Genomic DNA, 17,548 nt, shown 5'->3' with positions numbered 1-17,548 from the left:
AAAGGTGGAGCCTCTGTCTCAACACTCACAGCTAGGCAGGAGAAGGGAGCCTCCACCCTTTGGCTATAGTTGCTGGCAACTTAGCATTAGCAACAGTGGCTGGGAGCAGGATGAGCAATGCTGAAGTTATGCCCCTCCCAGGAAGACAGCCCTGTAACAGGGAGCCCTGTAGTCTGGACTACAGCAATCTAGAGTGGAGTTTCCACTTCACAGAGCTGAGAGTGGGGAGGGAAGATGCAGTCTTGGTTCAAATACCATAGACTCTCACCTTTTTAATCCAATTTTTGTAGATTTTGTTGACTAGATGGTTCATGATTTGCTGCATGCCCTTATGACCATATCTAGATACATTAAATTTGTATACAAAAATTAAAAAATCAGGTGTTAGGGTGTATCTGGTCCCTGTTACTTTGTCATGGCCAGAAGCAAAAGTTCACATATTTCAGCTATTTTTGACCCTAATTTTTTTTTTATTTTTCACTTCAGGAGGCTACCCACAAAGCCAGCATTTTATTGAATGGTAAACTTAAGGTAGAAAGTGGTCAGATTTATAAAAGCCCAGTCACCTGGCTCAAGGATCTTCTGGGAGGCAACAGTTATGTGACCTGGAATTATGCTTGGAGTAAGGTGGGTCATTCTTAAGTTTATCTTTAACTTCATATTCAAATGGAAAAGTACATATTTTTATGTCGAAAGTATTTTTAAGGAAATCTGAAAGATCTCCAAGCTAGTTTTGTTTTCATGTGTTCATTGTGTATATGTTACATGCATATCATGCTACATGCATGTCACAGAATAAACACGTCACTTTCTCCCACAAGTCCTATTTGCCAGAATTCACCATGGGCATGGTTGCATAGCTGACTGCACCTTCCCTTTCTTACTCCTTATCTAGTCTCAGAACTTTAATGCCTTTAATCTTCCCATTTGATCTCCCAGGATTTCAGGTCTTTGTAACTCTGTATGGAAAATTTGGAACTACTGGTATATTGGTAACTTAGTTAATATATGTTATTATTCTAATGAAGTAAAGCAAAATCTCCTAAATACAAAAGAAATGGGCAAGAGGCCTAAGACCCACAGAAATTATCATGTATTTTTATGTTTAACATGTCCTTATTCATGAATTGCTAGCCCTTCAGAATGAATTACTTTCATTTAGACCTCCTAGACTTAGTAGGCTCCCTCTCAGTTCTGGCTTCTTAGTTATAAGCCCAGTAATGACTGATATTCTTGAGGTCTAGTGTTCATCCACCTCCAGATGTCCATGGCACCACTTCAGGAACAGTCTTAAAATGATTCTTCAGGAAAGTCTGAGTCTCCAGACATCTGCCATGAGTGTTTCAAAGACTAGAAGATACACTCAACCTCTACTAACCATTACAGTAAACCTCAGTTTACCAGTAATAGGAAGCACAGCTTTCTCTCCTCTTTTTTGTTTAACCCAGGTCTACCCACTCTCCCTCCCAGTCCCTTTTGTGCCCTCAAAGTCTATATTCTGTGTCCCAGACTCTGTGCCCAACTCTGCATTCTGGTCTCCTAGACCTTGTTGGCAAGTGCATCTAGCACTGTTTCAGTTCCTTCACTTACATCAGCACATTCTGGATTCTATCTGCTATATGGTCTGTCTGACTTTTTATTTTCCCAAAGTTTGTTTTTATTTCCCACTCCTGGAGTCACCAGGCCATCTGCTTTCAGTTCATCTTAGCCCGTTTGCCCAATCCTTTCCATGGATTCTTAATTCGTATCTAAATGTTAGTAATTAACATCTTGCCCATGAAAATTCCGTTTTGTTACAAGGTTTCTTAAACTTATGATAGATTATACTGTTTTTCTGAAACTGAATCTTTGCTCACAGGACAGACAGCATACTGAATGCTGTAGCTTAGGTTCTTTTGAGCTCAACATGCCTGTGCTGCAGTGTGCCTGGTGATGATTCCATTTGCCCACTCTGTTTCTCTCTTAGAACTACTGTTATTTCCTGCCTTTGAATAGCTGGCTGTGACATCATTTGGCTCTTACTCTGTACTAATGCCTCATTTATATCTCATTGCCTCTAGTATTTTCTCATAGCCATGTCAATTAGAGTCATACTGTTTAGCACCTATGTGATAGTGAAGCCACATGCGAATGTGGGCACTAAAAGTAGGGCAATTCTCAGATATAACATATTCCTACAGATATCTAAACAGGCTTATTTTCTTTAGATTATCAAAAAAATGAAAATAGAGTTTTAAAAATTACTATGGGCACTGATGTACTTCTAGTAAATACGCCAAGTTGAGAAACATTACCCTATTGATTTTCTTTACAGTATTTAAAAGGCTCTTTTAAAGTCTTTTAAAATTTACCACATAAACCTCTGCCTCTTCTTGTCTTGGAGTAACTCCTGAATTCAGTCACTTCTTGATGAAAGGAGCTTTTTGCTACATGGGTAAATGTGAACATTTCTACTGACTAGTTCTGAGAGTGGTGGTGGGGTATGGGACCAGGAGTGGGTGATGGTCAGGCAAGGAATGCCAGAAAACAAGATATTGCCCTGTATCTGACAGAGCAACAGAGCCAGTAGGTGCAGAGATGACTCAAACTTCCAACCCAAGCAGTTGCTGAACAGCTTTGCCAAGGAAATCCTGATGCTTACTCAGAGAGGGCATCACTGACTTCTTTTCTGCAGCCTCCCAGCTGTTGGACAACATTCTGGTGTGGCAGAGTAATTTGTGGGTGGGAGGCAGCAGACCAAGCTAGTTCCTGGTTCCACTCTTTATAAATTATATTATCTGGGCAATGGTTTTCAATCACATTGGAATCACTTGAGGGCCTTTAGAAACCACTAGTGCCTAGCAGACTCCAAGCCCATAGCTTCTGATCTAATATCTATGTAGGGACCAAGTGGCAATATTTGAAAAAGCATTCCAGGCAATTCTAATGTGCAACCTCAGTAAGAATGATTAATCTAGGTCAAGCCATTTCACCTTTCTGAACTTCAGCTTTCTTATGCATGAAATAAGTAGTGCTAGGTGATATCTAAAGACCCTTCCAACATAGCGATTGTGGAGCTTGAATAGTACTGTTTGATTTATAAAGCAGTTTTATACAACTTTATGAGGCAGGAAGATCAACTATTATTTCTGTTCATGGATGTGAAAACAAAGATTTGGGAGGTTAAATGACCTGATTTGGTCTCGAGGCCAGGCAGAACCAGAACTAGAACCTGATTTTCTGATTCCCTATACATTCTTTTCTGTATTTATAATGGCACAAGAGAGGCACACATTCCTTTCATTAGAAACAGGTTGCTCTGAACTCAAAAGAGCACACAGTACAATCTAGCCACCTTTATGAATGTATGCAAAGCCTTAGTCATGTGCAGCAACTGTTGCCTACTTCCACAGGAAAAATGCCTTTCTGTGATACAGTTGCAGGATGAAAATCATAAGAATCGTATGAATGGAAATGATGGTTTATTTTTGTAAATACTCAACAGTGAATTACTGCAGATGAAAAGTAGGCTGCTATTTTAGGCAGTGCTTCAAGGAACATTAGACAGATCTCTTCTGCAAACATACTTCCCATCCGGATGCCTCCCTGAATTTCCACGCTTATTTCCACCCTTTCCACTCCTTTGGATTTAGTGATCACTTTTTTCTGTGGTTCCCCTCACCTCCCACCTCCCCCACACACACATACTTTTTAAGAAAAATTCCTCTCACCATCATGATTAAGAATATCAAGATGTGAAAAGGTTGGGGTGGGAGTATAGAAACTGATGGAAATTGTTCATCTCAACAGACAGCCTCATTCTGTCAATTACTCATACTCTCAGTGTGTCCCAAACCTCCTATGAACCTAGTTTCTACTCAGCTACATCTTAGAACACAAAGAAAAAGAAGGAGGTGGTTAGATATGTGGACCTCTTTTAAAATACAAATATCCAGGAGTTTTGAATCCTGAAAATATAAATAATGTGAAGGGCCTTCTCTTGCCTCTAGCTACATAGAGTTTTGGGAGTGTGAAAAAAGAGTCTGGAATGGGGAGGTTGGTACCATGAAGGTGAGCTTTACCTGCATCATTTCCATAGAAACAGCTCTTCCAAGGCAGTTTTTGCACTTTGAAACTACTTTCTGTCTTATATTCTGAATTCCTAAAGAAATATTTTATTTGAGAAATATTTTTATTTTATTTTCTTAGCCACAATGTATTTTGTGTTACAATGAATTTAAAAGAAAACCTACAGTTTTTTTTTTATTGTTTTATTTGCTCTTTTCCCACCCTGAGGTGAAAAGCAATTATTCTTTCCTCCTTCTACTCCTCTTGGAGCAGTGAAACTTTATAAGATTGACTTCTTAAAACTTGCAATGAATAAAAGTAGTATTTGATCATCCATGAACAGATTTCTTTTCTTTCTTTTTTTTTCTTTTTCTTTTTTGAGCCAGAGTCTCGCTCTGTTGCCCAGGCTGGGGTGCAGTGGCCCGATCTCGGATCACTATAGCCTCTGCCTCCCAGGTTCAAGTGATTCTCCTGCCTCAGCCTTACAAGTAGCTGGGACTACCACCACGCCCAGCTAATTTTTGTATTTTTAGTAGAGATGGGGTTTCACCACGTTGACCAGGCTGGTCTCAAATTCCTGACCTCAGGCGATCCCCTAACCTCAGCCTCCCAAAGTGCTGGGGTTACAGGTGTGAGTCGCCATGCCTGGCCATCCATGAACAGATTTCTATTAGTCAACACCAACAAATGGTTCTTCTGAAGACATATGAAAATGGGCTGATATTTTCAAATAAAATGGAGTCCCAGAAGGGAAGTATATGCAAAGGCAGGTTATGTTTCATTCTTTTTTGATGCATATTACTACATAAGATGTAGAGAAATATTTATTATGGCAATTAATAATGACAATACTGCACTTTATTTATCCCAGAGACCTTACCAAAATAAAGTTGATTAATAATTTCACTTGGCTCATTAACTACATTTCCAGAATACTGGCTGGCTGAGTCATCTATTTTCCTCAAACATGCACACGCGCACACACACACACACACAGACATTCTACACTCCCTACTTTTCCCTAGTATGATATTGGAGAATCAGCATAATTTCCTCTCTTTGTTGTTATTACACTTTAGGTTCTAGGGTACATGTGCACAATGTGCAGGTTTGTTACATATGTATACATGTGCCATGATGGTGTGCGGCACCCATTAACTCGTCATTTACATTAGGTATATCTCCTAATGCTATCCCTCCTCCACTCTCCTCCCCACCCCACGACAGGCCCCAGCGTGTGATGTTGCCTTTCCTGTGTCCAAGTGTTCTTATTGTTCAATTCCCACCTATGAGTGAGAACATGCGGTATTTGGTTTTCTGTCCTTGTGATAGTTTGCTCAGAATGATGGTTTCCAGCTTCATCCATGTCCCTACAAAGGACATAAACTCATCCTTTTTATGGCTGCATAGTATTCCATGGTGTGTATGTGCCGTATTTTCTTAATCCAGTCTCAGCACAGACTAATTTCTAAGGAATAATGGAGTGTTGTAAGAGCTTCAGGGAAAGCATCAGTGGCCCAGCACAACAACCTACAGATATCCTCACCGAACATGCCTTACACTAAGCTCCATCTCTCTTACATGTTCTCATCTGGCATCCTGTCAGCTGCCCTTCATCAAAATAGGTTTGGACAGTGAAGTTGCTGAGATCACTGGAGGCTATGTTGTTCAAGAGCCTAAGAACTTAGCCTCCAGCTCTTCCTACCATGCCTCTGTCAGAGTAGGCATATGAGCTAGATTTGAATCCAGAGAAATGTAGTTCAGGATTCAGAGTTTGAGTCATACACAGATGTAATGACTGCCTTTATGCTTTAGCCAACTGGAGGTTTTTCACAACACTAATATGAAATGCACATTTTCTAGAAGTGATCTAGTGTCTGTTCATTTTGAGATCTATTCATTAACCTGTTCAATAAATCACTCCTAATGGAAAATAGATTTTTAACTCGGTGGATATTCTTAAAACTGTATTCTTTATCTGAATTACCTGCAGTGGAATGTGTATTCATCTTATATTGCCCAGTACTAACTAATAATATTTTTAAAGTGTGAGATATAGGTGCGAACATACTGAGCCTGCACTTTGATGGATTCATGAGATGTGTTGGACATTGTCAGGGTGTAACACATACAAAATCTATTATTTCCAATAACTGGTTGTTTGGAGAACTGACAAATGGCATTCAGGGGCCTCTCCTCCACTTTCTATGGCAAGTGAAAAGGGATTGACACATTGAGTAGGCTGGTCTGTTCCATTTTCATTGCCAGGCTTTGTTTGGTCATAGGATTGAGCCCAAAGGGTATCTGTACCTTTAAGATCCCCTAGACCTTTCTCACTGTTCAATTTAACATTTATTGAGTACTCGGAATGTACTACACAGTATGCCAGATGCTTTTCTTGCATTATCACTTTTAATCCTCGCAACAATTTAATAAGCTGGAGACACTTTTTTTACAAACACAAATTGAGGCTTAGGGAATTTTAGAATCTTTCTTAAGAGTTGGGACTTCACAGCCAGGCACGGTGGCTCACACCTGTAATCCCAGCACCTTGGGAGGCTGAGGCAGGTGGATCATTTGAGGTCAGGAGTTCGAGACCACCCTGGCCAACATGGCAAAACCCTGTATCTACTAAAAATACAAAAATTCGCCAGGCATGGTGGCACACACCTGTAATTCTAGCTCCTAGGGAGGCTAAGGCATGGGAGGCTGAGGCATGGGAGACTGAGGCATAAGAATTGCTTGAACTCAGGAGGTGGAGGTTGCAGTGAGCCGAGATCACGCCAGTGTACTCCAGCCTGGGTGACAGAGTGAGACTCTCTCAAAAAAAAAAAATTAAAAGAAAAGAAAAAGAGTCGGGACTTCAGAGTCTTTTATCCAGTATCGTCAGGCACTCTGTGAACTGCTGAGAGTATTCAAATGAATATGATACAGACCCTGTCCTCAAGGAGCTTATGGTTTAATAGAAACAGATGTATTAAAACATAATTTCATTTATATGAGGTAAGTACCATGACAGAAATATGAGTAAAGAAGTTTTGGGAACCTAGAGGAGGATCATTACTTGAATCCAGAAGTTATAGGGAGGCATCCTGGAGGAAGGGATGTTCAAGTTGAATCTTGATGCTTTGCCCACAGTCAACCAACATCTGGAGGTATATTAATAGATTATCCTAAAGCTAAGAGTAAAGAACCCAAAGACCCTTGGGCCCAGAACATTTCTGGCAGAATTTACCGTTTCTGCCTCAGCCCTGCCTATTTGTGTGTAGATATTTCTAAGCTCTGACCTTTTGCACTGATAACGATATATCTGAGTTCACAAACCACCAAAAAAAAGTGGATATCTAGACCTGAAATGTTATTAATTTAATCAGTTAAATATCTAATTTCTTGAAAAATACCATTACTTTTATGGCTTAATTTTATTAATGTAACATTAAAATTTTAAAGTTATAAAGTAGCAGGTGCTGGATTAATAGTTGTTGAATAAGTGAATAGGTGAGTGAATTAATATCACACAACAAGGGTCAATGCATTTTTTCTGTAAAAGGCCACATAGTAAATATTTTGGGCTTCATGGACATGTGGTCTGTGTCAATTATGTTATAGCATGAAAGCAGCCATAGATGTTAAGTAAATGAATGAGCATCACTGTATTCCAATAAAACATTATTTATAGAAAAGAAGATTGCAGGTTGGATTTGACCATGGACTAAAGCTTGCTAATCCACAACATACAACAGCCAAAACCTTATAAAAATTACAATGTTCAGGACATAAGTGTATTGCCTTCTTACAGAATGTATGATTTGTAAATTTTGTGCTTAATTATGTGCAGGTTACATATCTTGGGAAGGAGCTTTTAAAGTATGTTTCTGAAGATGCACCCATACTTCCAGAACCAAACTCAGGACCTCAGCAATATCAACCTTGTCTTCCAGGTATGTACAGACTGACACTCATTTCTTCGTTGTGGGATAAAAACACCAAAACCTACTGGAAAGCACTCATTTTATTTTGTCTTTTTTCTCATTGATGTGAAACTAACAATTATTATAGTTGACTATTTCAAGGTGAACAGTTCAGTGGCATTTAGTAAATTCACAATGTCATGCAACCACCCACCTCTATATAATTCTAAAACACTTTTATCACCCCAAAAAGAAACACTGTACCCTCTCAGCAGTTGTTTCCCATTCTCTACTCCTCCCGATTTCTGGAAATGACCAATCTGCTTTCTGTCTGTATGAATTTGCTTATTCTGAATATGTCATATAAATGAAATCAATATATGTGACCTTTTTTGTCTGACTTCTTTCACTTAATATAATGTTTTTGAGGATCATCTACATCATAGCATGTATCCATACTTCATTCCTTTTTGTGACTGAATAATATCCCATTATATGGATATACCATAATTTGTCCACTCATCCTTTGATGGGCATTTGGGTGCTTCCCCCACCCCCAGGCTTTTTTTTTTTCTTTTTTTGAGACGGGGCTTTGCTCTTGTTGCCCAAGCTGGATTGCAATGGCATGATCTCGGCTCACTGCAACCTCTGCCTCCTGGGTTCAAGTGATTCTCCTGCTTCAGCCTCCCAAGTAGCTGGGATTATAGGCACGTGCTACCATGCCCGGCTAATTTTTTGTGCTTTTAGTAGAAACGGGGTTTCACCATATTAGCCAGGCTGGTCTCGAACTCATGACCTTAGGTGATCTGCCCACCTCAGCCTCCCAAACTGCTGGGATTACAGGTGTGAGCCACCATGCCTGGCCTGCTTTCCCCTTTTTAGCTATTAGAGATAGTGCTGCTATGAATAGACATATGTATATTTGTTTGGGCACCTGGTTTCAGTTCTTTTAGGTGTGTGCTTAGGAGTGTAATTATTATACAAGTTGAGCATCCTTAATTCAAAAATCCAAAATCTGAAATCTCAGAGTCTGAAATTTTTTCAGTGCTGACATGCTACTACAAGTGGAAAATTCCACACCTGACCTCATATGACAAGTCACAGTCAAAACTTTGTTCCATGTACAAAATTATTAAAAATATTGGATCAAATTACCTTCAGGATTTGTGTATAGGTGTATATGAAACATAAATGAATTTCATGTTTAGACTTGGGCCAATCCCCACGATATCTCATGTATATGCAAATATTCCAAAATTTGAAAAAATCTAAAATCCAAAATACTTCTGGTCCCAAACATTTTGGACTAGGGATACTCATCATTTATTATATAGTAATTCTATATAGGAAGCACAGCGAAACTGTCTTCTGTAGCAGCTGAATCATTTTACATTCCCAACAGCAATGTACAAGGGTTCCAGTTTTTCTGCATCTCTGCAACACTTGTTGTTTTCTGTTTGTTTTATAGCACTCCATTTTTAACCTTAGTTAATTCCAGGAGAATTTAAGAAGATGACTCCATCCCTCACAATTCCTTTCTCTGAATCTATGCTGTACTTACTTTGGATAGATTTTTAAGTGTCATATAAAAGGAAAAAATGAGTATTGTTTTTCTTTCAGAAGACATGATTTGGTTTTATTTATTTTCTAAAAATAGGCATTAAAATAAATCTTTGCTTATTAGAGTAAACTAATACCCTTTATCAGATGGAACAGCCTTTAGCCTGAGAAAACTAAAACCAATGAGCAGCAGATTTTGAAATGATCTGGAAAAAGGCAGCACACATTTCTGAAAAATAGCCATAACTACAGTTATATTACCCTCCTTTGCTACAGCATCCCCTCTTTTTTTTCCTAGTGTCCCCGTCTTTGACCATTTGGGGACAATACAGAAGAGAGGAGGTACAAAACAAAAAATGATGACACTGTGATAACCAGGGCCAAGAAACAAACAGGATTTCTATCACCAAGTCCCTACCCAGGGCCTCCCTGGGACTGTTCCTTTCCTATAACAAGCCCCAATAATTCAAACTACATTCATTTCCTAACTTTTGCACCCTAATTTCTCAGGATCCTCCTCTGTCACAAAAACTGGCTCCATTAATAGGGTGCATTCTCCACAGTTTTCTGAAGATAGCCTCAAAAGTGTTTTTCATCATTTTTGGGAAACAGACATTAATAACTGGTAACATTCATAACTAGTAACATTAAAACAGGTAACATTAATAACTTTGGGGAAGTTAAAGGGCTTAAGAAATTGAAGGGAGTTCTTGTAGTAGTTCATGGCCTTTGGTTCCTAACCTGACTACCTATCTAATCTACCTAATCAAATGATGGGGTAAGGCCCAGTAACCTGAATTTTTAAAGGTGACTCTTACACAGCCAGCCTGACTATAGACTCTGGATGACTAATAGTATTTGATCTCTTGTGCAGATAATAATTTGACAGTCCTTGATATTCACCCCTTTGCTTTGATTCCTGAGGGTGGAATTGGAATTGCTAAAGTACTCTATCCTCTCTCTCTCTCCGCCCCCGTCGCTCCATCTCTTTCTCTCTCTCTCTCTCTCTCTCTCTGCCCCCTCCCTGCCACCCACCCTAAACACACACTAGAAGGAAAACCAAGCAAATGCTTTCTTCTGGTTTCGAACCTAAGAGTCGAAGCAGAGCAGTAGGTTTTTCCTTCTATCATGAAGGTCATCTGCTCCTCAGATTTTCTAGTTCTAGGCAGGCGTTTCCAACCCTAGATAGGCATCTTCTTCCTCAGAGGGCACACAATCTCCCTGTTAAGTGAGCATGAAATCAGAAATGGGTTCTGAACTGCTACTTCTGTTGCCTGTAATATAAATAATTTCCTGTTATTAATTTCTTTTCACAAATCCTGATTTTTCTTTCCATTAGATATTTCAGAAAATTGTTATGTTATTGTGCCATTGCACTCCAGCCTGGGTGACAAGAGCAAAACTCTGTCTTAAAAAAGAAAAGAAAAGAAAAGAAAAGAAAAGAAAATTTTAATGTTAATTTAAGAACCATGGAGGTAGCAGTGTGCCAACCAGCTTCTTGCTACCTTGGTCTGGACCTAAGAATCTACAAGCAGGGCCCTGCTGGCATTCTGTAGGCTGCTGTTGGAGTTTTGTTTGAATCTCCTTAATTAGAATTCTTCTATAGCTGGTTTTGTGGTACCTGACAGAAACCCAAAGACCTGGCAAGTTAGAACAATGCAAAACTCTCTAACCCTACTACAAGAAAAGCACTCAGGAGAGAATCTTTCTCCCTCTTCTACATATCAAAATATCATCATGGAAATCATGGCTCTGACACTGTAGAGACCAGAACGTCTAAAAAAATAATAATAATTTTGTGTGGCTTTCATCACCCTACCTCAGGTCACAAACATAATCTGTTCTCTTATGCTTTTTAATGACCATACTTTTTAGAATACTGTTTTTGGGGAATAAGGGGAACTAGGAAGAGCTATTTTCATTTTATTATTTTATTTTTAAATCATCTAGCCTAAAATGTCAAGAAAGAGCTATTTATATTTCCCTTCGGTAGGGTGACCATCATCCTGATTTGACCAGAGCAGTCCCCTAATTCAGCAAAATTATTACTAACGATTTGTTTCACTTTCAGAAGTTGCTTGTTTAGATGACCCAGTACAGGAACCAAGCAAATCAATGTTTGAGAAAACAAAATTTGGACAAGGTAAAAAAAAAAAAAAAAAGAAAATGTTCAATTCCATTCACTTTTTTAAGTGTTGAGATTCTACATATTGTGCAAATAGATCAAATAGATGATCAAATCTTATGCATATCACTCCATGTTATAAATAATTGCTGGTTACATCATCTTTATTTCATGATAGACTGAGAAGATCTTTGAGTTCACAGAATTTTTATGAAATCTTACTTCTTACATTCTTCAATGCCTGGCACACCATAGCTTTCCAATAAATGCTCATTGCCTGTTGTTCTGTACTTTGGATGGTAGTACAGAACAACATCTTTGGATGAATCTTCTCTATGTAAACAACATAGTGATGATTTCTTATTAAAAATAAGATGAAGCTCACCTTATTTGAAGAGTGTCTGGCCCTCCCTTTAAAGCAAGCACTTTTATTTAGGCCTGTGACTTTTTTTTTTAAGAGGTGGAGTCTTACTTTCTCACCCAAGCTGGAGTGCAGTGGCAGGATCATAGCTCACTGCAGCCTCAAACTCCTGGGCTCATGTGATCCTCCCATCTCAGCCTCCCATGAAGCCTGGATTATAGGCTTAAGCCACTGCACTTGGCTAGGCCTGTAACTTTTGTAGCAAGACTTACCTTTTGGAGAGAAATGCTAAGGTTGTATGCCCGCAAGTCCACCTTGCTCTGATTTTCCCCAACTTTCCCCAAGTTCACATGTGGCTACATCATCTCAAGAGGATCAAATGAGATGAAAAGTCCCTAAAACAATCACTATGGAACAATAGGAATTATCATAAAGATGGCTGCATTTACCTATCAGGTCTTACACTCTGACGTCCTAATACCAATACCTTACAGTATGGATTTTTCTGTGTGTATTCATCTTTCCAGCCATCTATTCATCTGCCCTTGTGTATTAGAAGTTTGGTAATATAGTTAGTATAGTAAAAATGATACCAAAATTGGCATATTTTGTGGAGTTTGTATTTTTTCACATCATGATCCTCTGCGTGCTTAAATATTCATGATCTCTCTGTGCCTACAAAGAGAAAGCCCCAAGGCAGACCTAGTGGTCTTTGCAGAAATATTTCATCTACTTCTTAGAGTTCAAAAGTTCTGTATGATGTAGGATTAGGTTTGGCTGCATGCAACAGAAAACCCCAAATAGCAGTGGTTTCAACACACAAAGATTTAGTCTTTCATTAAGAAGTCTGGATCGTAGCATTCCAGATGAGGCACAGCAGCACCACAGAGTCACCAAGTCTTTCTACTCTGTCTTTCTTTGTACTGGTTTACATCCTGAAGTAAACTCATGGTCCAAAATAGTTATGAATCTCTAGCCATCACATCTGCATTCTAGGCATTAGAAAGAAGGAAAGTAGAGAGGCAAAAAAAGGGCTTCCTAGCTGTCTGTCCCCTTAAGGAACCTTCCCTGAAGTCAAACACAACACTTTGATTTATATCTCTTTAGCCAGAGTTTAGTCATATGCCACACCTAACTGCAAAGAAGGCTGAAAAATACAGTTTTTCTGTGTGACACATTGCCTGTGATTCTGTTAATGGGAGAAAAACAAAAAGGCAAAAATGGAGGCAACTAACAGCCTCTGCTAAAAGTCCTTTTTAGGAAGCTATAAAATAATAGTTAATGTCAATTTAGACATAGTAAATTGTATTGGGTAATCTGGCACATTGCAGGAAACTTTACACTGGAAATTCACACAGTGGATTCACAACAGGATAATGTGGTTGGAGTCACACTGGCTATGAAGGAGTAAAGACTATAAGAGAGCACAAATGTAAAGTGATGGGGCTTTGTGTGTACCCTCTCAGCTAGAGGCCTCCCTGCTCTGCACCTTTGGCACCATGTCTAGGAACTGCCAGTGCCATGGTGTCAAAAGATTCTTGCCCTACCCCTAATCATCTCTGCTGTGCTTTATTAAGAGCAGTTTTTCGACTGTTCGGTGGTGGCTCATACCTGTAATCCCAGAACTTCGGGAGGCCGAGGTGGGCAGATCACCTGAGATCGGGAGTTCAAGACCAGCCTGGCCAACATGGTGAAACCCCGTCTCCACTAAAATTACAAAAAAATTGACCAGGCATGGTGGTGGGCGCCTGTAATCCCAGCTACTTGGGAGGCTGAGGCAAGAGCATTGCTTGAACCTGGGAGGCGGAGGTTGCAGTAAGTTGAGATCGCGCTATTTTACTCCAGGCTGGGTGACAAGACCGAGACTCCACCTCAAAAAAAAAAAAGAACAGTTTTTCTCAGATGTCAGTTAGACTGTGCTTGAATTAGGCATTACGATCTTGTTGATTTTGCTGGCAGTTTCATATAACATTGTGGAAAGGGATAATAAGAAGTATTGCAGCTACTTCCAGCAGTTATTTCAATGTATTGCTAAATAATGATGTATGTTTTAATATTAAATATTATTAAATATTTAAATTATTAAATATTAAATATTTAATATTATTAAAATATTTAATGTGTTGAAAAGTTATAAACATGAGTTACCTCAAAACTTCATTTTAGTCTTCATAGAATAAGAACTGTAAGGAGTGGTTCTCTAAAGCAGTGGCTGAGTTAAATATTTAAGTATATAGATACTTCAGAGCTGTTACCAAAACATGAGCTTTTAACTGTATTTTACTTGGAACACTAGATTTAAGGAAACATTTACGCTCCACTGAAGGTGCCCAGTGAACTAGGGAATAGTTTTGGAACAGAATTTTGATACATACAGATATTAAATTCCTGACCTAATTAGCTCCATGCTCTGATTAACATTTGACCACATCAATGCAGACAAATTTTGTTTTATAGAGACAAGGTCTTGCTATATTGCCCAAGTTGGTCTTGAACTCCTGACCTCAGGTGATCCACCCATCTCCAAAGTACTGGGATTACAGGCATGAGCCACCATGCCCAGCCCCAGACAAAAATTTTAATAGACACTTTCCTAGTCCTAGAAGCTTTAATGGATGCTAAGTATATGAAAGATGCTTATGCTAAATACTAATCAGGAAGATGCCCATGAAAATAGTAGACAAATTTTTCTACCATCAGAGTGGCAAAACTTTTATAAAAAGACTGATAACATTCAGTATTGGCAAAGATGTGGAAGAAAAGAACAGGTATTGTCACATGTAGTCTCATGATACTGTTGGTGGTAGTATAAAAGGATGCACTTCAGAGGGCACTCTGGCAGAACCTCTTAAAATGTAAAATGTTTACAGACCCCTCAACTCAGTAATTCTGCTTCTGAGTATCAATTCTATAGAAGTATTGGCACATGCCTGAATAGTGAAAAGTGAGAAATGAATTATGAATTATAAACAAATTATGGTAGATGCATTAAGTTTTTCAAATCATAACTAAAGTGGGGGGACAGCATCTTATAGAGGAAAAGACAAGTGTTAAATAATAGTGTTTAAATGATTAAACTAGGCTAAATTTGATGAAAAGAATTTAAATTAATATGTAAAGATTTACTTCCATGGGTTTTTCCTAAGAAAAAAAATGTTCCCTAACTTCTATGAGATACCTTGTTTCAGGAAGTCTATAAAACAAAGCTCCTAATAAGGGAATTACTATGTTTACATATGGAACATGTGTAAAAAAGTTTAAATTCTTTGGATTATAAGTGATGATTTAAAACCCAAATCAGACTGGTTTAAACCCCTCAAAAAGGAATTTTATTGACTCATGTACATGAAAGACCAGGAACAGATCTTCAGGTTTCATTCAGGGTTCAAAGAGCATGTTTGACAAAGCACTAGTTTCTCTTGCTTTCCATTTCTGAGCTCCATTTCCTCATTTTGGCTCTATCCTAATAGCCTTTCTTCTCATCATCCCAGGGCTACGTTCTTCCAAGTTCAAGTCTAAGAAAAAAGACTCTGTATGTGACTCTTTGCCAAAATACCCAATAAAAATCTCATTGCACTTTGGGAGGCCAAGGCGGGTGGATCACCTGAGGTCAGGAGTTCAAGACCAGCCTGAGCAACATGGCGAAACCCTGTCTCTACTAAAAATACAAAAATTAGCTGGGTGTGGTGGTGGGCACCTGTAATTCCAACTACTTGGGAGGCTGAGGCAGGAGAATCGCTTGAACCTGGGAAGCGGAGGTTGCACTGAGCCAAGATCGTGCCATTGCACTCCAGCCTGGGCGACAGAGTGAGACTCCATCTCAAAAAAAAAAAAAAAAAAAAAAATCTCATTGCATGTCACTTCCCTCTGAATGGGGTATGTTCTGACCCCTGAATCTATACCTGTTCACTCATTGGTGTAGATCTAAGCAAATCAGGAGGCTGAAAACAACTCTACCAGAAGCACGTGAGCCAAGTATGAAGAAAGGGTTGGCCATACAGAGGTCACGCTCATATTGTTGCTATCTGTGGAATAAGATTCAACTTACTGAATGATGTACAGCTCATATAGCCAATTTCAGAGAAAAAAATCTCTCAGACTGTCAGGGAGCTTGAAGAAACCAGTTTTAGGACCGTTGGCCCATTAGACTGGCAGAGCCAAAAGGAACTCTCTTCATCATCACTCCTCTCACATCTCAGAGATGGAAGTCTGGAAAAGCCATATGACTTGCTTGAGATCACGCACCAAGTTTGTGGCAGAGGCAGGACTAGAAATCTTGCAGCCTAATACTCTTTTTAGTACTAAATAATAACAGCATCTAGTATTTATTATTTGCTGTTTGCCCGGCAGTATGCTAAGAATTTCACATGCAAAATCTCACTTAATACAACTGTTTTATTCTCCATTTATTGGAAATTGAGGCACAGAGGAGTTTGTACAACTATCTTCAGAAACTTCCACCATCCTTTTTCTGCTGATGTTTTAGACTTCAAACAGGCCCCTCTTTCCCAAGATCAGCCAACACTGGTTCATAGCTTTGTCTTGAGTACAGAAAATAGGTTGAGGGAAAAGGTCCTGATCAGAAAACCTGCTATGTGTGCTCTCACCTAGACTTGATTGGATTCTGGGATTTGTAATAGCAAAATTTAAATCTTAAATTTCAGAGGGCAGTTTTTAATTTGTTGATACTTCTTTAAACAGGAACTTCCAGAGAGCCGATGCAAAGCATCCCACGTTATCTACAAATAAATGAAATACTATTAATCAGTGATCAAGAATTTCTCCCATGCCACGTAATGGATCAGCATTGGAAGTTTTATGTGGGATGTGAGGAACTAACACTCTAAAACCTTGGTTTCTTAATATTTTATTAGGTATTTGTTCCAATTGTCAACAAACATTTATATTTCATCTTGTATAATCTAGTGGGCCTATTTTAACATACACTTTATGAGTTGCTATTTAAGATGTATGCTTACTATTCTTAAGACATATGTAACTGTTCAACAATTATATAAGATTAATGCTTTTTTGCCATTGAAATAAAGGCATGTTTGAACTAGACCATATTAATTGGCTCTCTGGCTTTCTTTTTACTAACATAAACTTAAAACTAACTTTTCAATCAACACCTCTACCTTTGTATAAAAAACAATTGATGCCTAAGGAAATGAGGATACAAGTAAGAGTAATCCATGGATAATTGGTCCTATAAAGACCCAGCTTAAATGAATCCCTTAAGAACTTAAAGTCCTAATACCTTTCACATTTCCTTGGAAGTTTTTCTCAAAATCAAAATGTAAAATTATGAAGGAGGTTTAAGTTTCATAAAATTTAGTGTAGATAGTATTGTAGCTGTGGTTAAGTATTGGAACAAAGAATGAATCAAGTGTTGATTTGGAGTCTGATCATTTAGAATAGAACATACTTCACCTTTGACTTTTGCTACATTATCATGAAGACTTTTTTTAAAGAAAGAGATATATTTAAGAGATTTTTCAGTTTTCTCAAGGGTCACTCTTAATTCTTTGATAGCCAAGTTAC

At 38.6% G+C, this 17,548-nt stretch overlaps 1 protein-coding gene across 2 annotated transcripts in view; it reads left to right on the top strand.

Moving 5' to 3' along the window:
• LOC116272682 (ankyrin repeat domain-containing protein 31-like) overlaps positions 1 to 17,073 on the top strand; it is a 37,613-nt gene extending 20,540 nt beyond the window's left edge. Inside the window, exons 6-9 of one of the 2 annotated variants that reach the window (XM_031661448.1) lie at positions 487 to 627; positions 7,886 to 7,988; positions 11,590 to 11,661; positions 16,706 to 17,073. In XM_031661448.1, the coding sequence (XP_031517308.1) occupies positions 487 to 627; positions 7,886 to 7,988; positions 11,590 to 11,661; positions 16,706 to 16,851 (462 nt within the window). In that variant the 3' untranslated portion in view covers positions 16,852 to 17,073. The remainder of the gene's footprint in view (positions 1 to 486; positions 628 to 7,885; positions 7,989 to 11,589; positions 11,662 to 16,705) is intronic. The other variant, XM_031661449.1, reaches the window with a different exon arrangement.
• The last annotated feature ends 475 nt before the right edge of the window (positions 17,074 to 17,548 follow it).

Source organism: Papio anubis, unplaced genomic scaffold (assembly GCF_008728515.1).
Source record: "Papio anubis isolate 15944 unplaced genomic scaffold, Panubis1.0 scaffold158, whole genome shotgun sequence".
Taxonomy (NCBI): domain Eukaryota; kingdom Metazoa; phylum Chordata; class Mammalia; order Primates; family Cercopithecidae; genus Papio; species Papio anubis.
This window is presented reverse-complemented; position numbering and strand designations above follow the sequence as displayed.